The sequence below is a fragment of the Oryctolagus cuniculus genome, chromosome 3 (genome assembly GCF_964237555.1).
Source record: "Oryctolagus cuniculus chromosome 3, mOryCun1.1, whole genome shotgun sequence".
Taxonomy (NCBI): Eukaryota; Metazoa; Chordata; class Mammalia; order Lagomorpha; family Leporidae; genus Oryctolagus; species Oryctolagus cuniculus.
The window spans coordinates 69,668,974-69,693,551 of record NC_091434.1 but is presented as its reverse complement, the minus strand read 5'-3'; the positions used below and the strand labels follow the sequence as shown (position 1 = coordinate 69,693,551).

Sequence of the window (24,578 nt, the reverse complement as noted above, 5' to 3'; positions counted from 1 at the left end):
ACTGCCACAAGATGCTAGTTCATACATTTGTATTTAGGAGAGTACTGCTCAATTTGTGGTACCATTTGTCACAGGTGCAGGTTCATGAGACAGAAGGGGGGACTACTATATGTAAATGATAATGATATTACTTGTCAAGTAAAGGCTGAATGACATCATGACACATTAACAAAGGCAGGCTTTGTGGTGGTTTAAATGCAGTAGCCGGGCCAGTGCTGAGGCATAGTAGGTGAGGCTGCCACCTGCAGTGCCGGCATCTGATATGGGCGCCGGTTCACGTCCTGGTTGTTCCACTTCTGACCCAGCTCTCTGCTATGGCCTGAGAAAGCAGTGAAAGATGGCCCAAGTGCTTGGCCCCTGCACCCATGTGGGAGACCTGGAGGAGGCTCCAAGCTCCTGGCTTCAGATTGGTGCAGCTCCAGCCATTGATGCCATTTGGGGAGTGAACCAGTAGATGGAACACCTCTCTCTCTCTCTCTCTGCCTCTCTGTAACTCTGCCTTTCAAATAAATAAATAAATAATGAATGAATGAATGAATGAATGAATGCAGTTGTCAGGGCACTGAGTAATCTCTCCAAACAAGGGCAAATGGGTAGGCCCTTTTGTAAGGACAGCGTGTCATGGAGAACAGGAGACATTCACTGTCAGAGTTCTTTGGGTCCAGAAAACAGCTTCATTGGTCACAGTGATTAAGTATTCACTTGAATTTATTGAATTTATTTATTTATTGAATTGATTTATTTTAGAGTTTTTGCTTGTAAATGCTGTAAATGTTTAGGTGTTACAGCTGTATAAAAGACACAAGGAGTTCAGACCTACAATTATATTTCACACACTGAAAATTGTCGCTCCCCCTCTTCGTGGAGGAGCAACACTGAACCCTGCCTAGGCTTCATATCCGAGTCACGGCACCATTATGTCGCTCCCCCTCTTCGTGGAGGAACGACACAGGACCCTGCGCTGTTCTTTTCGTCTGCTCGGCCCTCCCCGGGTTTGCTGCTGGTTCTTCCCGGGTTGGCTACTATCCCTTCCACCTCCGTGGAAGGGCAGTTCCCCCTGGCCACATTCCCCACTTCCGCAGGGGAGCGGCACACCGCCGGCCGGCTTTCTCGGGGGCTGCACGGGTGTTCCTTCAGCTAGATGTTCCCCTTAGATGTTCCCGGTGCATGCCGTTTCTCTCCTCCTTTATAGTCCTCCTCCGCCAATCCTAACTCGGCTGCCCACACGCCGAGTACGCTGCTCTCCTCCAATCAGGAGCAAGTCCTACAGTTTATTAGTTGAACTGGAGGCAGCTGTGCGGAAGCTGTTTACTTCTCTCCCAGCGCCATATTGTGGGAGAGCAGATGCATAGAATAAGTCTTAATTCCAGTAACTCAGTCTAGTCCGGCTGCTCCCCACAAAAATGCTTGTTTTTTTCTGTGTGCAAATAGGAACAGGATGCTCTCCACCTCTTTTTATGAGGCAGCGAGTGAAATGTTTTAAATTAACAATGGAAGATCCTGCCTACCTCCTCAGCTGGCTTCAGAAATTCTGCTATGGGTGATTGGAAGCTACTGCAAGGCTGTAACAGGCAAATGACAGCTCTGTGCTTTAGAACAATCACTCTGACAGCAGTGGGGAGGGCACCAAGTTTCCCAGATGAGATGCGTAAGAGTTAGCATCAAAAGGAATTAGGCTGCTGGTGAGAAAGTGGGGCACACAGGAGAACTCTTCCTTGGGTGACTTGGAGGTGAGCTAAAGGCCACAGGAAGACAGAGTGAGGGTGGCCAAGAGGAAGGAGAAGAGAGAAATGCCAAGATCAGCTCAGCAATGGTTAGAATTTCATTTCTGCCCAAGGAAACCCAGTTATCTTTTCTGGGTTCCCGCTTTCTCAGTGACAGCTGCATTCGTGAATTCCAGATGAACTATTATAGCACCCTCTAAAAATATACAAAGCACTCCACCCTGAGCTGTAAATAGGTCATCACAAAATCAGCAAAAACCCAGGCTCCCAAGGAAACTCAGTAAGGTAAAAAGGAGATAACGCAAGTTTGTAGGAAACAAATTGTGACTCAAGGCACTCACCAAGTGTTGTAGTTTCTGCTCTGACACTCAGAGGCAATCCCTCGCTTCCACTGAGCACCTGTGGACAAGAGACACCAAGTCCACGTGGTTCACACAGACACCATCCTCAAGGGCTCGCGGCACAGCAATGGGACACACCTGGCACATGGGTATCGACATTTTTTAGGGTACTGGGAACTGGGAACACACCAGCAGGGCTGGTGCTTAACAAAGTTTTCCTTCACTTGGAGACGTCAACGCGGAACGTCTTAGGCAGTCCAGTAAGAATATAAGTATTTCATATTTTATTCCCCGTAAGGAAAGGAATCGAGGGGAAGGAAATTGCAGCAATTATCCCCAAACCAGGCAGTCTCCCCACAGGCCACAGAAGAGCCAGCCTCTGGGAAAGGGTAACCCTATCCTAGTTTGCTGGGAGAGGCGGCATCTTCCACCACTGACCAGAGCCGTGTTTATGCCCTCAAACGTTCAACAGTCAGCCTCACCCACAGCGTGCAACGTGCGGCTGCAGGAAAGTCGTGGGGGCGTACCTTTAGCACCTGACCCCGTTTAGGGGAGAGGGGGGTCGCAGTCGACACAGGGCCCTTCGGGGGACCTGGTCAGAGCCTCCCAGAGCGAAAGGCTGAGAGGCGTGAGGGTACCAGGGCGGTAAAGAACCGATCACTGAGTTCAGGAAGCGCGAAAGCAGCGGAGACCAGGAGGCGGCAGCACCAAGCCCCGGGATTCGCCCCGTCGCGCAGAGCGCAGACCCGGAAAGGCCCGCCAGTCCCCCAGGGCAGCCGCGGCTAGACCGGAGGAGGCGGGGCAGAGCGAAGCCAGGAGGCGCCAAGGTTGGGACAGGTTAGAGGCAGGGCCTAGGCGCGTTGGGGGCGGGGCCGCGGCAAACACGCGTGCCCCGTAGCCTAATGGGAATTGTAGTTCTAGGAAGCCGCCAGATTGTTCTAAGAACTACATTTCCCAACTACAGAGCTGCTGCGGCAGGTTGCGCTGTGTAGGGGCGTCGGGTAGTTCGCAGCCCGAGTGCTTCTGAGTGGGCAAGCCGCACCCCCCCCCCCCTTTCTCCTTCGTTCTTCTTTAGCACTGGGGCGTCTCCGGCCTTGTGCCTCCTGTCCACTCCCCCGTGCCCGCTTTTCTTGGGCTCCACCAGGAAAGTTGGGGCCTCCAGGTTTGGAGGTAGCGACTCCTGCCTCTCACCGGTGTGAGGGGCGCGCCCCTCTTCCATCGGGCCAGCCCCATGGGCCCCACCCGGAAGCCTAACGTCTGCAGCCGGCTGAGTCGCCGGGCGCTGGGCTTCTTCTCGCGTGATGCAGGCGTGGTGCAGAGGACGAACCTGGGCATCCTGCGGGCGCTGGTGTGCCAGGTGACCGGCTGGGGGCCTGACGGCGGGCAGCGGGGCGCCTGGCGGGCAGGCCTCTGGTTGGGGTGCAGCATTGAGCCCCCTTTTAAGAGGGTCACACGCGAAGGGGAAGGGAATGAGTGCCCTGAACATGGGGAATTAGTAACAGGAGTTAATAGGGCCTCCAGATGCGTTTAGTTTTAAGCTGCTTAATATCTTCTGCAAGGAAAAGTTGGTAACCGTATTAAACCAAAACGTGAGGGCAAAGTGAGGAGGAGCTGAAAATGATGTTTTTAGAGAGTTTACATGAAACTATTTTGAAAATTGTAATTTTAGCTATCCCACTTAAAATCGCGTGCACATGAGCTTATGTGTACTCTCCTTGTGTTTTTCAGAAAAGTACTAAATTTAAGAATGTTTGGACAACTCATTCCAAGTCGCCGATAGCCTATGAGAGAGGAAGAATATATTTTGACAATTACCGGTGCTGTATCAGCAGGTAACTTTCCATTCATAGCTTTTGCCGTAATTCACCTCACTGTTAATCATTTGCATAGAACCACATGAGTACAGCTGGGCTTAATGAAGTAGGAGAATGGGTCCAAAATAAGACTAGACGGTAATTCATGTAATTTAAAAATCTCATTAAATCTAAGTTACAAGTTGCTTGTTTGTAGATGCCAGCTTGAAGCAAAGCTACTTTACTGTGCAGGCACAATGATAGATTGCTCAGGGTACTGCTTCATAGCCTACTTAAAAGATAGCAGAATCAACAGTGCTGGTCACCAGATTACCAAATACGTTTTGGAGAAGAATGTCTGTATTTTGGTTGGAAGCGCTTGTCTTTTTTGTTTTTATGAGAAGCTTCTTCCATCAAGTGCAGAGTGTTTATAGATCCGGGATGTTCCACAACAACCTTGCCTGTCACTGTCCAGTGACAGCCTGAAGGGAAAGCTGAGGAGAACCTCACGTACCCGGTACCTGCATTCAAGCGCTCTCAGCATCTGCTGAGCTTCTCTGTCTCATTCATTCTCCTTTATCTCCGTATTTTAAAGACACTCAGAGCATTATCAGTTTGTATCTCTTTAAAAAAGGGGGCATTTTCTCTACATTTCAAGTAACTTTTAGTGCATTCACAAACATACACAGCTATCGCTGCAGTTAATTTTAAGTTTTTTAGTGTGGATCATAATCTTGAAAGCCATAATCCTAAACGTTGAAAATCTCAAGAGATAAAAATCCCTAAAGTCTAAAATCATGAGACTGTCAATCCTACCGATGAAAGTCCTGAAAGCTACAACTCCTATTACATAAAGAAAAGTTATGTAAGAGAGCCCAAAATCTGTGGAAGAGATTGGCATGTTTTTGTTGTGCTCAGGATCTCTCCATAGGTAGTGCAGTTACTTTATTGTGTAGTATTCCTCATCCATCTCTCTCTGTCTTTTCAAGTCTCACTGAAATTCATTTTACATATCCATGTCCTATAATCACTGAATGCCTTGTTGCAGTTTTTATTTTGAATAAACTTTATCTGTTAATAATAAGAAAAGCAAAGAATTTTGTTTTACCTTTAATTATTCCTTCTCTAATACTCTTCCATTCATTGTGGAGATTGGAGTTTCTGAATCATTTTTCTTCTCTCTGAAAAACTTCCTTTAATATTCCTAAAAAGGCAGGTCTGCAGCCAACATATTCCTCAATTTTTGTCTGAGAAATTTTTCCTTTATTTTTGAAGGATGATTTCTCTGGACATAGAATTCTAATTTGTTGAGATTTTCATTGTTGGTGGTTTCTCCTTTTAACACTAGGTGTTTCACGCCACTCTATGCTTGTTTGCATGAGCTCTGAAGAGAAGTTCATTATAATTATTATCCTGGTTCCTCTATAGTTAAGGTGCTTTTATTTCCCTCTGGGTTCTTTCAAGATTTTCTCTTCTTAAATCTTTTTAATTTGTTTATTTGAAAGGTGGAAGGACAGAGATCTTCTGTCTTCTGTTTCACTCCCCAAATGGCCACAATAGCAAGGGCTGGACCAGGCCAAAGCCAGGAACTGGGAGCTTCTTCCAGGTCTTCCACGTGGATAGCAAGGGCCCAAGCACTTGGGCCACCTTCTGCCTGCCCAGGTGCAGTAGTAGGAAGTTGGAATAGAAGTGGAGCAGCTGGAACTTGAACTGGCAGTGCTGTATGGGTTACTGGAGTCAGAAGTGATGGCTTAACCCACTATGCCACAGTGCTGACCCCTTTCTCTTCATATTTCATTTTCTCTTTTTTGAATATGATGTATGTGGTGTAGATTTTCTGGTATTTATCCTACTAGGAGTTCTTTGAGCTTCCTGGATTTGTGGTTTGTTACCTGTTAGTACTTTTGGAAAATTCTTAGCCATTGTTTCACATATTTTTCCCTTTTTTTTTCTCCTGTTGTCCCAATACATGTACATTATACCTTTTTTTAATTGTTCCTTAGTTCTTGGATTCTCTGTTCTGCTTTTTTTCTCATTTTTCTTTCCCATTGAGACATTTCTGTTGACCTGTCTTCAAGCTCACTCATTCTTTCGTCAGCTGCATCCAGTTTATGATAAACCCCTTAGAGTCAGTCTTCATTTCTATTACAATGTTTTTGAGTTTTAGCATTTGCTCTTGATGTTTTCTTAGAATTTTTATCTCTGTTTTGTGTATCTCATTTTGTGTGTTGTTCACTTGTTCCATTATAACTATTAGCGTATTGATCATAGTTAAGTCCCTGATGTGATTATTACAAAAATCTCTCACATCTGAGTCTGATTCGGAGGCTTTGTCTTTTCAAACTTCTTACTTTGCCTTTTAGCATGTTTATAATGTTTTTGCTGAAAGCTGTGTCTGATATATTGGGTAAAAGGAATTGAGGTAAATAGGCCTTTAGTGGGATTTTATATCTGTATAGGATAGGAGTTAGGCTGATTTTTGTTTGCTGTAGCTGTAGTTTAAGATTTCCTGACTGTCCTTTTATACCCACGTTACTGATCCCAGGGCTTCTGCTCCTATGGGGCGGTGATTCTCTGTGTGTGCTTGTTTGTAGTTTGGGAGGCAACAGTTTTCCCTGTGTCCTCAGTTCTCTGATGAATCTAAGAATGTTGATTTGCAATTTGTTCAGCCTGATACTTTGTTGGGAGGACAGGATTGACACCTTCCAAGCTCTTTTCATGTTGGACCAGAAACCAGAAGTTAGAGAGGATAGTTAGCGTGTGAGATTTGTTCTGGGAGGGCACCTTCCAGCTATCTTTCTAGTTCTTACTGCTTCCAGTTTATCTCATACCTACAGTGAATCTACCATTCCCCTCCCTTTTGCCTGTTCCCACAACCTCCACTGGTTTTGAGAGCTTGAATGTCTCTGTACTTTGCAAATACAAAGTCACTTTTTCTGGAAGAAGACTAGGGGCTGTCTCCTCGGGCATCATCTTCAGTCCAGGACTCTGGAACTGGTGGTAGGAGTCAGTGGCACACCTCTGTGAGTGAGTCCCCTCTAAAAGCTAAGCATTTGGGATTGAGGGAATGTTTGCCTGAGATCTCAGATTGCAACTCTCAACCTGGAAACCTTGTTTTATAAAGGAGAAGGCCAAACAGAACCACAGTATTCTTCAGCCATGCTGCACCTGAGGTAGAGCCACCCCCACCCCCACGAGTGGGTGCTGGGTAGAGGAAAGAAGCCTTCCTCTTCACTGGGCTCACCCAGGACTCAGCCTCAGCAATAGGCAGTCGGGAGCTGGGAGAGAAATGCTGCCCTCCTTCTCTCCTGAGAAGATAGCTCTCCCAGTGGAAGCAGCGAGGAGAGGGAGCCCTGAGCTCTTGGCTGCCCCAGTCTAGCATGGAGTTTCCATCTTACTGAGTGGAGGGAGGGAGGGAGCGCCCTGTGGTTTAGGTACTGCAGATTCTTCTCTGTTCCTACTGAGCTCTAGTAGGTTTGCTTCAATCCATGTTTCTCCATGTGCTCTCTGTCTCCAGGACCATTTGCAGGGCTTTGAATTGTTGTCTTTTACAATTTTCACCAGTTTTCCTGAAGACTGTGTCGGCTCTTAAGAGATTTTCTTAAATGACTTGATCATCACACAATGACTTGATCATCACACATGTATTATCATTATCACACCTAGTAAGACTAGCAGTAATTCTTTGGGATCATTTAATGCCCAGTTCATAACTCCCCCAATCTGGAGGTGCCTGTTTTAGTTAAAATTTTTCAGAAATCTTGAGTAAGTGCCATTGATGAATTTTATTATGAATATTATTAGAGGTCTATTTTTGTAAAGATTTATTTTATTTATTTGAAAGCAGAATTATAGAGAGGTAGAAACAGAGAGAGAGGTCTACCATTCGCTGAATTACTCCCCAAATGGGCTCAATGGCTGGAGCTGGGCTGATCTGAAGCCAGGAGCCAGGAACTTCTTTCAGGTCTCCCATGTGGGTGCAGGGGCCCAAGGACTTGAGCCGTGTTCACTGCTTTCCCAGGCACATTAGCAGGGAGCTGGACCAGAAGTGGAGCAGCTGGGACTCGAATTGGTGCCCATATAAAATACTGGCGCTGCAGGCCAGGATTTTAACTTGCTGCGCCACAGGGCCAGCCGCTAGAGGTTTTTTGGTTTTTTTTGTTTGTTTGTTTGTTTTGTTTTTAAGATTTATTTTTTTATTTAAAAGGCAGAGTTGAAGAGGGAGGGAGGGAGGGAGGGGGAGGGGGAGGTCTTCCATCCCCAAATGGCCTCAATGGCCAGAACTGGGCCGATCAGAAGCCAGGAGCCTCTTCCAAGTTTCCCACGTAATATACCACAGGTTAGAGTCACGTGTGAAGTGGCTTTCATTCCTGTGAAATTTGATTGATATAGTTTAAACCTTTGAATCAGAGTGATTAAAATTGTCACTCTTGCAACAGTAGTTTGATTTTGAAGTTTATCAGTTAAAGTGAAATATCTGATCACATCTCAGTAGTAGAGAAAAGCAAATTAAAGCTAAGAGACTATTTTTCACATCAAAAATGTAATGCTCAGGGTGAGTAGCTAGCCAGTAGTTAACACACCACTTAAGATGCTTATGCCCCATTTTGGAGTAGCTGTGTTCAGTGGCTGTTTCTGGCTCCTGACTCCAGTTTCCTGCTAATGGAGACCCTGGGAGGCTCAGGTAATTGAGTTCCTGACTCCTGCTTGGGAAACCTGGACTGAGTTCTAGGTTCTCAGCTTTGGTCTGGCCCAGTCCCAGCCACTGTGGGCATCTGAGGAATGAACCAGAAAATGGGAGCTCTCTGCGTGTGTCTCTGTCTCTGCCACTCAAAAAAAAAAAAAAAAACAGTATTCAACATTGGTGGAAGTATAAACTTATTCAACTTTTCTGAAAGTTAAGAGTTAGAAAATTATAAAAAGTATTTCTATTTTTATCTACTAATTTTATTCTAAAGACCCTTTTATCTACTAATTTTCATTTAAACATCAGAAATAATAGTTATGAATTTGATGGAATTCAGTAGACATATTCATAGTAAATATTCAGAGTTTTAAAAGATTCAGTCAAATTTTGGAAAACATTGCCCACATCTACGTTTATAAAGAAAAAGTAGAAGGAAATGAACCATGATTTTAATAATGACTTTTCCATAGTTTTAAACCATTTTAATCATATTTGTCAGATTTTTTTATAAAAATGTGCTATGAATAATATAATCAGAAAAAGTTACTGTTAAGAGGAAGGCAAATAACAACTTATATTTTAAAATTCTGAATCTCTGAATAAAAGTCTCAAATTTGAGCAAATGCCAATTTGGGTATCAGTAATAATAATATATTTTTCTTTTTTCCCCAGTGTTGCATCAGAGCCAAGAAAACTTTATGAAATGCCAAAATGTTCCAAATCAGAAAAAATTGAAGATGCTTTATTATGGGAATGCCCAGTGGTAAGATTTGTTTTTAGAGCATTTGTTTCTAAGGCATCTATAACCTAGAAGAGTTCATTATTATTAATATTTTCTATGAAGGAACATAATATAAATTTCATAGAGATTAATGAATCTTTAAAGCAATCAAGAAGAGAGTTTATCTTTTGATAATCTTTTTTTATGAAATAACTGGTCTTACAGAATTATTAATAATATGAATATGCTTTAAAAATTAGATTCAGGGACCGACATTGGGTACAGTGGTTAAGGTATCACCTCAGATGCCCATATCGCAAGTGGGAGTACCTGGGTTTGAGTCCCAGCTCTGCTTCCAATTCTAGCTTTGTGCTAATGGACACCCTGGGAAACAGCAGGTGATGGTTCAAGTAGTTAGTTAGGTCCCTGCTTCCCGTGCAGGAGATTCAGATCGAGTTCTGGGCTTCTGCCTTTGGCATGATCCAGCTGTTGCCAACATTTGGGGAATGAACCATCAGATGGAAAATCTCCCTCTGTCTCTCTGCTTTTCTAATAAAATGAGAATAAATAAATAAATATCAAATAATTCTAAATATAATTTTTTAATCTTGAAAACCAGAAAATGTTATAAACTGACTAAAATTTTTGTTTTATAAGCAAGTTAAGCCAGTTTATAATTATACTTATGTTTAAGAAATGATTCTACTTAATATGCTGAAACAATAAAAATATTTATTTAGAACAACAGTTATTTCGCATGACTCCTTGAAAGATTTTCTTTCTTTCTTTCTTTTTTTTTTTTTTTTTTTTGAGAGCCAGACAGCACCCATCTGTTGGCTCATTTCCCAGGTTCCCACAATGACCAGTGTTGGTCCATGGCAGAGGCTGGGAACTGAGAACTCAGTGCAGGTCCCCCTTGTGACTGGCAGGGACACCAACCACATGAGCCATCATTTGTTGACTCCCAGAGTCTCTGTTGGAAGAAAGCTCTAATTAGAAACAGAATGTGGGCATTGAAACCATGTACCCCAGTGTGGGACTTGGGAATCCCAACTGGTGGTCCAACTGCTCAGCCAAACACTGAAATATAAAAGTGGGTTCTTAGGAATTTCCTCTACAAAAGTTACTAGGAAATAAGAAAAAAAAGTGTCTGGCATTGCAGTACAGTGGGTTAAGCCACTGCCTGTAGCACCTACATCCTATGTGGGTACCAGTTCAAGTCCCAGCTGCTGCACTTCTGATCCAGCTCCCTGCTAATGGCCTGGGAAAGCAGTTGAGGACAGTCCAAGTACGTGGTCCCCTGCACTCATGTGGGAGACCAGGAAGAAGCTCCTGCCTCCTGACTTTGGCTTGGCCTTGCCTCGGCCGTTGCAGCCATCTGGGGAGTGAACCAGCAGATGGAAGCTCACTCTCTCTCTCTCTCTCTGTCTCTCCCTCTCTCTTTGTGAACTCTGCCTTTCAAATAAATAACATAAATTAAAATAAGAAAGAAAATAGTGAGAAAAATAAAAAATGATAGGATGAGCTCATTTCATCAGAGCAGCATTGTCGTATGTTTTTCAGAACACTGTTCATGGGATGTTAACAAGTATATGAGGGTACTTCAAAGTTCACGGAAGAAATTGAAAAGGAAATTAAAAGAAGGTGTGTATTTTGGTGCAAAAAAGAACATTTGAAATCCATGCATATAAAGGGTTTTTATAGATATCATGGAAATGTGTATTATAAAAATATGATTTCCAAAATTCTTTGCACTGAAATATATTTTGATTTTATTTTTCCTTGAACTTTTTGAAGTTTTTTGTGTAGGTGTCAGAAGAGTTGGGAGGAGTTGGGCTATAGAAAAGTAAGTTTTGGACATGCTGAGTCTAAAGCATTAAACAAGTTTATTTATAGAATTACTTCTCAGAGCCTTTAATACCAATACAACTTTGAACGATACTGAAATATGTCACTATGAGATCATTTTCTCGAACTCTTGATCTTAGAACTTTTCTTTTAAAGAGTATGTCTAGGGCCGGCGCCGCGGCTCACTAGGCTAATCCTCCGCCTAGCGGCGCCGGCACACCGGGTTCTAGTCCCGGTCGGGGCACCGGATTCTGTCCCGGTTGCCCCTCTTCCAGGCCAGCCCTCTGCTGTGGCCAGGGAGTGCAGTGGAGGATGGCCCAGGTGCTTGGGCCCTGCACTCCATGGGAGACCAGAAAAAGCACCTGGCTCCTGGCTCCTGCCATCGGATCAGTGCGGTGCGCCGGCCGCAGCGCACCGGCCGCGGCGGCCATTGGAGGGTGAACCAACGGCAAAGGAAGACCTTTCTCTCTGTCTCTCTCTCTCACTGTCCACTCTGCCTGTCAAAAAAAAAAAAAAAAAAAAAAAGAGTATGTCTAAATATTAGTCTCCTGTGGCATCAGTGTTCTAAGAAACACACTGGAAAATACTAGAACAAATTAATTAGGTATTTGAATCTGGTTGGCTGTTTTTTAGGAAAAAATAGAATTCATCAAAAGACCAAAAACAATGTTTAAAGGGTAAGAGGCTAAATTTACTGTTAAACTACTTTTTTTCTCAGGCTGTTGTTTTTACATAAAACTGTAGTTTTCTAGAATTGCTGATTTCTTTTTCTGTGGATACTTATGCCCTGTTTACAGAAGACTTCTTTTTAAAATTTAGAAAACTTGAAATATATGTTTTCTTCCTTTACTCCCTAATAAAAGCTAAAAATTACTTGTGCCCTTAGCAATTTAAAGCCTTTGAATCTCTTTTCACTGGCATAGAGATGACATATTTCTTAATAGAGAAAATTTTGACTATGCCAGTATAAAAGAACAAAAATTAGCAGCAATCATGCAAAAGTTTCTAATAACCTAATTTCTGATTTATTTCTCTTGAAACATGTTGTTCTCGGTTTGAAGTAAAACAAGATTTTCTATTAAGAAAAACTGAGACACATATGTTGTTAATGTACTGATGTAAAACTACTTTAGTTCCCTTTTTTGAGAACAGCATGTGAGCTACAGCTTAACATTTAGGAATATAATTCTGTTGTATATGCTGCTTCAGAATTATTTTTTTAAAGATTTATTTATTTGAAAGAGTTACAAAGAGAGAGGGAGAAACAGAGAGAGAGATCTTCCATCCACTGGTTCACTCCCCAAATGGTCACAACAGTCAGTGCTGGGCCAGACCAAAGCCAGGAGCCAGGAGCTTCATCTGGGTCTCCTAAGTGGGTGCAGGGGCCCAGACACTTGGACCATACTCCACTGCTTTCCTAGGCCATTAGCAGGAAGCTGGATCAGAAGTGGAGCTGCTGGGACTCGAACTGGCACTCATATAGGATGCTGGCATCACAGGCAAGCGACTTTACCTGTATGCCACAACGCCATTCCCCAAAATTATTTTTAATAGGCAAGATGTAAACAGTACACTTCTTTTTAAAAGATTTATTTATACATTTGAAAGGCAGAGTTACAGAAAGAGAAGGGAAGATGGAAAGAGACAGATCTTCCACCTGTTGCTTTACTTCCCAAATGGCTACAACAACCAGGGCTGGCTAGGCTGAAGCCAGGAGCTAGGAGTTTCATCTGTGTCTCCCACGTGGGTGCAGGGACCCAACGATTAGGGCCATCCTCTGCTGCTTTCTCAGGCACACTCACAAGTAGCTGGATCAGAAGTCGAGTAAGCTGTGACTTTATCTGGCCCCCATGTGCGATGCTGGCCTTGCAGGCTGTGGCTTTAACCCAGTGTGTCACAGCACTGGCCCCAGATAGTGTGTGTTTTTTTTTAATTTTATTTATCCAAAATACAGAGTTACAGAGAGAGAGAGAGAGAGGGAGAGAGAGAGAGAGAAATCTTCTATCTGCTGATTCACTCCCCAAATGACTGCAGTGGCCAGAGCTGAGCTGATCCAAAGCCAAGAGCCAGGAGCTTCTTCCAGGTTTCCCACATGAGTGCAGAGGCCTAAGGACTTGGGCCATTCTCTGCTGCTTTCCCAGGCACCTTAGCAGGGAGCTGGATTGGAAGTGGAGCAGCCAGGACTCAAACTGGCACCCATATGGGATACTGGTGCTATAGGCCAGGACTTTAACCACTGCACCACAGTGCTGGCCCCCAAATAGTACATTTTTAAGAACTTCAAAATCTCAGTGAAATGACACAGGACATGGTAGAATAAAATGTTTACAACATTGCTTATAAATTTAGTATATGACTTTCAGTAGTTAGTAAGTTTAAAAAAAAATCAAAAAACAAAACAAAACTCCACCTTATTTCTTTCCCTAACATTTGAAAGAGAAGACCGATCTTCAGGAGCTTATATAAAATAACTGTGTTTTCATTCTTTTCTATTCAGCCTAAGCAAACACCAGATTAATTCTTCTTCAAACTTCCCACTTACACTACAAATCAAAGTAGAGCCATTTGCTTCTCTTTTCTTCCTGCATTAGACTTCCACCTTGTGGTAACTCCTCAGGGACAGAAGGGCCCCAGCAGTTAGCTCTGCATTTTCTGGAAGAATTCATTGGGGGAATAAGTCTTTTTTGTTTGTTTGTTTAATTTTATTTATTTGTGAGGTAGAGTTAGAGAGAAAGGGAGAGACAGAGAGAGAGGTCTTCCATCTGCTGGTTCAGTCCCCAAAGGGCCACTGGGCCTATCCAAAGCCAGGAGCCAGGAGCTTCTTCTGGGTCTCCCATACTGGACAGGGGCCCAAGGACTTAGGCCATCTTTTACCGCTTTCCCAGGCCATAGCGCCGGCCCATTGTATAACTACTAATATTCTTACTATTATTGTTGTTTAAGATACATGGATATTTAATTATTAGTAATAATAAATTATTTCAGGCTGGCGCCGCAGCTCAATAGGCTAATCTTCCACCTGCGGCGCCAGGACCCCGGGTTCTAGTCCCAGTCGGGGCGCTGGATTCTGTCCTGGTTGCTCCTCTTCCAGTCCAGCTCTCTGCTGTGGCCCGGGAGTGCAGTGGAGGATGGCCCAGGTTCTTGGGGCCTGTACCGGCATGGGAGACCAGGAGAAGCACCTGGCTCCTGGCTTCGGATTGGCGCAGCGCGCCAGCTGCAGCACGCCAGCCGCAGCAGCCACTGGGGGGTGAACCAACGGGCAAAGGAAGACCTTTCTCTCTCTCTCTCTCTCACTGTCCACTCTGCCTGTCCACACACACACACACACACACAAAAAAAAATAATAATAAAAAATTATTTCAGGCCCTCAATGCTTTATGTAGATATACTCATCATTAATTTACAGTGTTACTTTTGTCTTCATTCTCTATTTGTATATTTGATAACTTTGATGTTCCTATTTGTTTCAGTATTTAGCTGTTTTTGTTGGACACTAATTACTGCAAATTGTTCATAGGCAAGCAGTTTCATTTTTATACCTCATTTTTTTTAGGGGGAAATACTTCCCAATCCATCAGATTATAAATCCTCACTCATAGCACTGACTGCTCATAATTGGCTACTTCGCATATCAGCAACGACAGGAAAAATCCTTGAGAAAATATATCTTGCATCTTACTGTAAATTCAGGTATTAACTATGAGTTTGTTAATTTATAGTGAGATTTTATTGTAAAAATTTGAGACTTGTGGCCAGGATATTTCAAGCCCCCTCATCCAGTTTTTCAGTTCATACTTACATCTTAACTTCTTTTTTTTTTTTTTTAAATTTATTTATTTATTTATTTTAAAAGAGTTATAGAGAGGGAGCAGCCAGGACACAAACTGGCACCCATATGTGATATCACCATCACATGCAACAGCTTTACCTGCTTTGTCACAACTCCAGCCCCTAGATCTTATCTTATAAACCTATTATCTTTTTTGTTCCTCATAATGATATTTGAAGACGTGAGGATAGAGACCCTCTATCATTTATCTGTGTACTCCTAATAAATAAATAAATAACTTATACATATTCATTGGAAGATAAACTTTTTTAAAAATTCCCTTTTTTACCCTTTGACAAATAGTATTTTCTGTGTGGGTTTCACTTTATAGTAGGTTTTCCTGAAGACTTAGTCTGTTTCATTTAAAATAACCTGCCAAGTGCAATTCAAGAACCATTTTAACTATTAGTTTTGTGGGATAAAAAACTATGGAGTGAATATGCGCATGCAAAGTGTGAAAGTAACATTTTCGATGCTATTAGTAATTTCCATTTTAAAATAGAAATGTTTATTTTCTTTTTTAGGTTTTAAATACTATTAGATCAAAAATAGTTTTTATTCATTAAGACTCCAAAAGGATTAAAATTCTCAGTGTGTGTTTTTATTTTAAATTGAGATATATTCATATAGGGATCTGGAAGGAATTCTTTTAACTGTTTTTTTAAAGTAGATTACTTTGCTTTTATAACTTAAATAACTAAGAAACTGTTTACTTATAAAATATCTACAGTATTTTTATTTTAAGTATATGGAAACTGACCCAAATAAATAAACTTCTTTTCATTCTTTTAAAAGATACTTGAGCTGGGACACTCCTCAAGAAGTCATTGCAGTCAAATCAGCTCAGAACAAAGCCTCAGCAGTGGCCCGGCAGGTAGACATGGATGCAAATATTTGATAAAATGAATAATTTGTTTCCATAGGCATTTGTCTGCAAATTTGTTATGAAGAACTAATGATCTTTGAAGCATGCTATAAAAGTGGGTAGATAGTTTTTCCTTAAGCATGCTATTAAAATGGGTTTTTTGCTGTTTTCTTAAAAAAACATGGTATTTATGAATTTTTAAAAGTATGGTCTAGCAGTTTATATCAGGAAACTTAGTTTCTGTTGATGACATATGGGGAATAATATAATCAGCACTTATTGAGGACTTTTGAAAAAATAGTCTCGGGGCCACCTGTGATGCTGGCATCTCATGTAGGTGGCAGGTCATGTTCTACTTCTAATCCAGCTCCCTTCTAATAGCCTGGGAAAAGCAGCAGAGGATGGCCCAAGTGCTTGGGCCTCTGCCACCCACATGGGAGACCCAGGTGGAGCTTCTGGCTTCAGCCTGGCCCAGTCCTAACTATTGCAGCCATCTGGGGAGTGAACCAGCAGATAGAAGATGAATCAATCTCTCTCTTTCTCCCCCTCTCCCTCCCTCTCCCCCTTTCCTTCCCTCTCTCTCTCCTTCTCCCTCTCTCTCTCTCCCTCCCCCACACAACTTTCAAATAAAGAAATAAATCTTTAAAAAAATAAAAATAGTCTCAGCTTTCAGAGGTTTTCCTGTTTCTTCATATCCTGGGACATCTAGAAAAAACAAATACTGATTTTCTGTCTTTTGGCAGAATCTGTGTTCTAGTCTTTTCTCACCTTTAATTTGAACTCCTTAAACTTTGTTTTAATCCTTGATTATAAAACAGCCACATATTGTTGATTAGGAGACTGAGACCCAGATAAGTTAACTAAATCACCCCAGCCATACCACTGTGGATGACAGAACCTAAATGCAAACTCAGGCTTCCTTCACTTAGGTACTACCCCATGCTGCTCCTTGAAATTTCTATAACGCTAATGAGCAAGTAAAGTTTATGAAGAATTCTAGGATGCCTTTTAAAAACATAACTCTTTGCTGAGTTTTACCTTACTTGTATGAACACATCAACCTTCCCTTGTCAACCCTGTAGTGTATTCTCATCACATTCAAGGCCAGGGAACTCTGCTTTTCATTCCTTTCTCATCTACCTTCTTTGCTTGTTCTGAAGCCACTGTCAGCTATTTGTTGGCTATTTCCACTTACTTTTTACTATGGTTATCTATAAATATTTTTCTACTATTTTCCTGTTTCTTACCTAAACACCTTAAGAAAGTGAATGTATACCTTTTATTGAAATCTACCTCCCTTTTTCCTGATGTTTTGAGTATGACAGTCTGAGAAAGAGATACTGTCTCCTTATTGATACTTTTTTCCTTACGTTCTTTCTTGCTGTGAAAGTATTGCCTTCAGAAAACTGAAATCATATAATAAACTAACAGAATATTTTATAAGTGTCTAGTTTAATTCACCTTTTAAAGAATTTGGGTTGTTAAAAAGCAACAACTTAAGCATAACTCTGTACAGTATCATCTATTAAGATTTTTCTTTTACCATGATCTGATAATGTTAATAGAAGTCTTGAAGGTATTTCTGCATCCTAAATTGTTTTCCCACATCCTCACAAAAACTGTACTTTTCCTTTGGGTTTTAGGAGATTGGAGGGAGTCTCATTGGCATCTTGAAGATGTTCAATTTTTTAAAAAATGTTTTTTAGATTTACTTATTTCTTTTGGAAGTCAGTTACAGAGAAATAGGGAGAAACAGAGATTTTTTTCCAGGAGCTTCATCTGGGTCTCCCACGTGGGTGATGGGCCCAGACCCTTGGACCATCCTCAGCTGCTTTTTGCAGACCATAAGCAGGGAGCTCGATTGGAAGTGGAGCCGATGCGACACTAATGGGCACCCACATGGGATGCTGGCATTTCAGGCAGTAGCTTTACCCACTACACCACAACCCTAGCCCCCGATTTAATAAAAATGTATCCCTTTCAATGGGAGAGTGTTTTGCACCTTAAACATTACAATCTATCCTTTTATTATTTGTTTTTTTTTTCTAAATCTTTGTTATGACAGGTTTTTTTTTCTTTAATATTCATTTTCATCTACTTGAAAGGCAGAGCTACAGAGAGACAGGGAGAGAGATCTTCTATCTGCTGGTTCTTTCTACAAATGCCCACAACAGCCAGGACTGTGCTAGGTCAAAGTCAGGAGCTTGGAACTCCATCCAGGTCTCCCTTGTGAATAGCAAGGGCTTCAGGCATTTGAGCCATCATGTGCTCCATGCCCTGGATGCATTAGGAGAAAGCTGGATCAGAAGTGGAAGAGCTGGGACTCTAACTAGCATTCCCATATGGGATATGGGCATTGCAAACATAGGCTTAACCTGCTTTGCCGCAATGCCTGCCCCCAGTTATAGCAGTTTTGATTGATGGTGTTGATGATGCAGCATTTAGGATTCTGTTGAGCAGAGTCCAACTGGGATGGTGCAGGTATCTTTGCCTACCTACCACAAATTAAAAGTGTTCCTTGAAGCTTTTGCTGGAGAACTACAAGAGATTATATTTCCTAGTAGAAAAAAACTAACTGGGCTTTGTTCTTCAAACTAAGTGAGTTATTGTCATCAAGCAGAGAAATCATTCAAGCTTTCCTTGTTGATTTTTTTCTGATTTCATAGGGATGTATCAGTGCAACACTACTTTTAAATTACATGACCATGATTATGTGTCTTTCGATTATATTCTTTATTATTGGAACTCCAGTTTACAATATAAATGTAGGGTATTTTGTTGCTAAGAAATGTTTACTGAGAGAAGGCATTGCTGCCAGTTAAGCCACTGTGCATCCCATATCAGTACCTGAGTCCCAGCTGCTCTGCTTCCAGTCCAGCTCCCTGCTAACAAACCTAAGAAGCAGCAGATGATGGCTCAAGTGTCTGGGTTCCTGCTGCTCACATAGGAGACCTGGATGTTGCTCTGGGCTCCTGTCTTCAACCTGGCCCAGCCGCCGCAATTGCAGCCATGTAGGGATTGAATCAGAGGGTGGAGGAGGATGAAAGAGGGTGGAAGATATCTCTCTGTGTGTGTGTGTGTGTGTGTGTTTCTCTCTCTTTCTGTCACTCTGCTTTTCCAATAGATTTTTTTAAGTGTTTATTATTACATTTGTTTTTGTACATTTCTGTGTACATACATAGATGTGCATGTGTGTCTGAAGGGCTTCTGGTTTAGTAGACATACCTTAATATGGTTGTCTTCTTGTTTTAAGTAACTTTATAATGTAGATAGATGGATGTTTTCATGAACTCCATGCTAGGACAGATGGATGTTTTCAACTCATGAAAACAGAGGGTTTCTAAAGTACTTTTGAGAGCTGCCTATAATTTTAGTCTTTCCTTCTAGGCAGGCATTCAGCAGCCTGTTTTGTTATACCTTGCGGTGTTCCGAGTTCTGCCATTTTCGCTTGTAGGGATTCTGGAGATCAATAAAAAGGTAAGAACTCATTTCCTACTTAATTGTAATATTTGTTGACAAGAAGATAAAATGTTATCATGTAATTACTGGATGCTTTGATTGGAAGCATTCTCCTAACTATAAAAAGCTCACTCACCTGATTGTTTCTTAGCAGAATACATAAGAACATTTGAATTGGGAAGATTGCCTAATTATCTCTTCATCCTTCTTTATGTTTTTGTGCCTTTCATGTGGCTAGTGTTGGAAACCTATGGTCATTAACAAACTGCTGTTTTACAAAGTTATAAAATGAATGAGATATTTTTCCAAAGGCAGTATTCCCAAGCTTGTTAAAATGATCGTTAAGCTACAACAAAATGTCCCAATTTAATTGCAAGGTATGGATCTAAAACTTGCTTTATATATAAATAAAGCTTATAATTAAATATGTAAATTTTCCAACTCATTCACTTTTGGATTTTATTGTTGCCATTGTTCTTGGTTTGTGGACTGACTAAATGAAGGAAAAAAGGGACAGAGTTCATTTGAGTAAAAGAAACAGTCTTCTGCTTTTTTTTTTTTAACCTAGCACCCTCTCCAGTCTTCTGCTTTTAAAAATTACTTACTTGGGAGCCGACACTGTGGTATAGTGAGTGAAGCCGCCGCCTGCAGTGCTGGCATCCTCTTTGGGCACCAGTTCATGTCCCAGCTGCTGCACTTTCAATCCAACTCTCTGCTATGGCCTGGGAAAGCAGTAGAAGATGGCTCAAGTCTTTGGGCCCTTGTACCCATGTGGGAGACCTGGAAGAAGCACCTGGCTACTGGCTTTGGATCGGCACAGCTCCGTCCGTTGCAGCCATTTGGGGAGTGAACCAGTGGATGGAAGACCTCTTTCCCTCTGCCTTTGCCTCTCCCTCTCTGTAACTCTTCCTTTCAAATAAATAAATCTTAAAAAAAAAAAAAAACAAAAAAACCTGAAACATGAATGTTGACAAATGAGATTTTTAAAAAAAATTAGGTGGATAGTTATTTATTGTGCTGCTCAACTTTTTTTTTTTTTTTTTTTGGACAGGCAGAGTTAGTGAAATAGAGAGACAGAGAGAAAGGTCTTCCTTCCATTGGTTCACCCCCCAATTGGCTGCTACGGCCGGCACGCTGCGCCGATTCGAAGCCAGGAGCCAGGTGCTTCTCCTGGTCTCCCATGCCGGTGCAGGGCCCAAGCACTTGGGCCATCCTCCACTGCCTTCCCGGGCCACAGCAGAGAGCTGGACTGGAAGAGGAGTAACCAGGACAGAATCCGGAGCCCCGATCGGGACTAGAACCTGGGGTGCCGGTGCTGCAGGCGGAGGATTAGCCTAGTGAGCCACAGTGCTGACCAACTCTACTATTTTTTAAAAAATTTATTCATTCCTTTGAAAGTCAGAGTTACACAGAGAGAGGAGAAGCAGAGAGAGAGAGAGAGAGGTCCTTCATTCGATGGTTCACTCCCCAACTGGCCACAACGGCCGGAGCTGTGCCAATCTGAAGCCAGGCGCCCCTTCCAGGTCTCCCACATGGGTTCAGGGGCCCAAGGACTTGGGCCATCCTCCACTGCCTTCCCAGGCCACAGCAGAGAGCTGGATCAGAAGTGGAGTAGCCAGATCTCAAATTGGTGCCCATAAAGGATGCCAGCGCTTCAGGCCAGGGCGTTAACCTACTGCACCACAGCGCTGGCCCCCCCACTAGTTTTTAAGCACCTAAAGGACTGTATAGAGGACACAATTTTTTTTAAAGTTAGAATTTAAAGCTTTTGTTGTTTATTTATTTGAAAGGCTAAAAGAGATCTCCCTTCCACTGATTCACTCCCCACATACCTGCAGCAGCCAAGGTTGGGTCAGACTAAAGCCAGAAGCTGGGAACTCAGTCTGAATGTTCCATGTGGGTGACAGGGACGTAGCTACTTGAGCCATTAACTGCTGCCTTTCAGGGTGCGCATTAGCAGAGCCATTCTCAAACACAAGCACTCCAAAATGGGAGGCAAACATCCCAAGCAGCGTTTTTGTGGTGTCTTAATCATTGCACCAAATACCCACTCCAAGGACAAGATCATGAGGTTCCATTAATAGGCATGTTCATTGGCAAACAAAATGACTGTACTTCAAATTTTTATGTTATGTAAGCATAATATGCCACACTGCATAAAAACTAAAGAGTATTATCACTGGGACAGGTGTTGTGGTACAACAAGTTAAGCTGCCACTAGGGACACTCGCATCCCATATCACAGTGTGGGTTCTAGTCCCAGCTATTCTGGTTCCTATATAGCTTCCTTCTAATGTGCCTGGGAAGGCAGCAGATGATGACCTAAATACTCAGGTTCCTGCTGTCTATGTGGGAAACCAGATGGAGTTCTGGGCTCCTGGCTTCAACCTGGCCCAGCCCTGGCTGTTGTTGGCACTGGGGAGTAAACCAGCAGATGGAAAATGTCTGTTTCTCTCTGTCTTTTAAATAAATATTTCAATAAATCTTTTTGTAAAGTATTTTTATATTTTGTGATAGGCATTTTGAATAATTTACATTGTTATATAATATATTCAATTAAGAAACAACTACCCAAACCCTAAAGGTAGAAAATGGAGGAGCCAGGATTTGAACTTGGAGTGACTCCAAAGTATATGCTACTTTATTATAACACTCATTATTTTAAAATATGTTTGAATTACACAGTCTTCTTCAAAATAGAGAACCAGGATCAGTGAATTAAAAAGTCCTAAGCTAGTCAACATCAAAGCAACATGTAATTATAATTATCCTTAGAAGACAAAAAGCACACAGCTCATAATTTTATGATTGGTCTCTTTGTGCTTATGAATTAAATAATTGAGTATGCTTATCACAGTATATAACAGGACTGAGCATTTTGCAAAGTCATAAGTTGCTTCTATTTATTCTTATATATCCAAGAGACTCATTTAAGGGATTAAGTTTTGATAGTGGTTACTTGAGATTGAAGCACATCTTTCACTTACCATCTGTCGTTAATACTACCCAGAGACCAAGCTCAGAATGTACTTTTAAGTTATTTATTGATGTGGTAAATCTTTGCTAAATAATCTGTCTTGAGTAGAAACAGATTTTCATTTCATATTTAGTTGTTCTTTCACTGCTATGAATATGTGCCTATATTGTCTTTTGTTAAATGTTCAAATAGGCTCAGAGTCAAGTTCTTTATCTGAGCTGTAAGGAGAATCATGACAGGCTCCTATGTATAGAACAGAAAGGGAACACACAGTGAGCCAAAGCCTTTTTCAGGGTCTGCTAGGCTGAGAGTCTCTGTCCATGTTTAGTCTAACTTGTTTGACTTTTCTATGACTAAAAAGATTTTGTTGAAGATTTTAAAAATTAGGTAGTGGTACAGTTATGGAGTTGGCTGTTTCTCTTATAATGACTTTCCAAGATATAACCTTTTCACCTGTAATAAGCTAAACACTTATGTCTTTGCAAAGAACATTTTAGCATAAAGAATGGGTCTCTGGCAGGATATGCAGGTAAATTATTCATTTAGAATTACGTAGCCTCGATGTATGCCAATGTCCATGAGGAATGGAATTTGTTATTAATAAGTATTGACAAAGCTGTGAAGCAAAAGAATGCTGGTACATCATTTGGTGTGGGAGGGCTGTTACACTTCCATTTGCTGCAGTCGAACAACCAGTAGCTTGCTGCTTGCCACTAGTAACACCCTGGCTTTGCATTGCTGAGTTTTATTAAATTTTACTGCTAGGTAGCAGTGTTTTAATGGTGACCTGAATATTAAGAGCACAAACCACTGTAAACACTCAGAGGATTGGCCTTTTTCTGGTCTTTTCTCAGGAGATATCTGCCTTTTCCCTCAGATTTTCGGGAGTGTTACAGATGCTACTTTGTCTCATGGGATACTGATTGTGATGTACAGCTCGGGATTGGTCAGACTGTATAGCTTCCAAGCCATCACTGAACAGGTAAAGATAACTGAAATTTGCCATATTATAATTAGTATGAGGTCCAGACTGAGGTATGATTTTTTTTTTAAGTGAGATGCTTTTAGAGTAAGGTACTTGTATTGATTTCAACTCTAAAACTGTAGAAATACAGAAAGACAAAGAACCTTTAAAAGATGGGTGGGGAAGGTAAACAGAAAGACCCTGGAATAATGACTATTTTCTCTGTCATATACATGTGAATTTTATTGTTTTTTCTGCAGACAGCAAATAAATAGGTACTAAAGCCACCATTTTTGTTTTGTTTTGTTTTTAGTTCATGCAACAGAAACTTGACTTAGGGTGTGCATGCAGATGGGGTGGGACTGCTGGAACTGTAGGAGAGGCTCCTTTTGGCATTCCTTGTAATATTAAAATAACAGGTATGGCTACTGTATAGTATTTTTCACATTAAAATATAAGTGGTCATATAAATAGTTATTAACTGTAATCATACATATGTGTTTTTAATTTAATTATAAACTTGATTTATTTTACTCCTGTGCAGCATATCCCTTGCTATTGAGTGAGTGTTGACTAAAGTCTGTATTATTCATGGACCCAAAGGGCTGGGTCTTGCTTGGCCAGAGACTTTGGGCTAAATCACTTTCCCTTTCTGTTCCTTGATTTTCTTGTTTGTGAAGTGATAAGTTGCAGCAAATGATACCATAGTCGTACCCTCATAACTGAACATTTTACATTTCTGTGAATCTTACCCATCTCTAAGAAAGGTGTTTTCCAAGGAAAATATTATTACCATGTCAACTGAAGTTAAAACCTAGACACAGAGAAAACTTGATGTAACACACAAAAAAGGAAACTGCACACAATTCTCTTTAAAAAGAAAATTATATACAATTCTGTCAAAAAGTTCCATATGTAACTATTAATTTCAGCAGTGTATTAAAAGAAATTCAGCCACTACTCAAATTGAGCTATACTAAAAGAAATTAAGCATTACCTTCCAGAGTTTCACCTAAAAATATGAGGTTTACAGGTTGGAAGTAGAAGGAAATGTCCTCAACATGATAGTAATGACTGCTAATGAACTAAAAATTGAGACAAATATATATTACAATAATAAAACATATTTCTCCTTTAATTTACTCGGGATTTTTGCATCTATTCACAAACAGTAAACCACCGATGATTCCTAAGGAACCTCATATTTCAGGTGAAATCCCAAAGGTATTTCTAATACAGCAGAGTAAAACAGGATTTTTTAAAATCATTATTTAACATTGTATCATCAACAGATCAAGAATTTGAAATGGGTGGTGGCACTGTGGCATGGTGGGTTAAAGTGCCACCTAAATACCAGCATCCCATATGGA

The 24,578-nt window shown here is 41.4% G+C and overlaps 2 protein-coding genes across 12 annotated transcripts in view; one reads left to right on the top strand and one right to left on the bottom strand.

Moving 5' to 3' along the window:
- METTL8 (methyltransferase 8, tRNA N3-cytidine) overlaps positions 1–3,346 on the bottom strand; it is a 119,484-nt gene extending 116,138 nt beyond the window's left edge. For 2 of the 9 annotated variants that reach the window (XM_070070704.1, XM_051848528.2), the window contains exons 1-2: positions 3,257–3,346; positions 2,066–2,123 (exon numbers count right to left, since the gene is read on the bottom strand). In XM_070070704.1, coding sequence (XP_069926805.1) covers positions 2,066–2,123; positions 3,257–3,284 — 86 coding nt within the window. In that variant the 5' untranslated portion in view covers positions 3,285–3,346. Of the gene's footprint in view, positions 1–2,065; positions 2,204–2,592; positions 2,888–3,256 lie in introns of those variants that run through there. The other 7 variants (XM_008258730.4, XM_051848529.2, XM_008258731.4 and 4 more) reach the window with 5 other exon arrangements.
- Positions 3,289–24,578, top strand: part of DCAF17 (DDB1 and CUL4 associated factor 17) — a 49,309-nt gene continuing 28,019 nt past the window's right edge. The window contains exons 1-8 of one of the 3 annotated variants that reach the window (XM_002712280.5): positions 3,289–3,422; positions 3,794–3,897; positions 9,218–9,308; positions 14,668–14,804; positions 15,739–15,817; positions 19,196–19,285; positions 23,122–23,226; positions 23,522–23,627. In XM_002712280.5, coding sequence (XP_002712326.2) covers positions 3,297–3,422; positions 3,794–3,897; positions 9,218–9,308; positions 14,668–14,804; positions 15,739–15,817; positions 19,196–19,285; positions 23,122–23,226; positions 23,522–23,627 — 838 coding nt within the window. In that variant the 5' untranslated portion in view covers positions 3,289–3,296. The remainder of the gene's footprint in view (positions 3,423–3,793; positions 3,898–9,217; positions 9,309–14,667; positions 14,805–15,738; positions 15,818–19,195; positions 19,286–23,121; positions 23,227–23,521; positions 23,628–24,578) is intronic. The other 2 variants (XM_070070703.1, XM_017342924.3) reach the window with 2 other exon arrangements.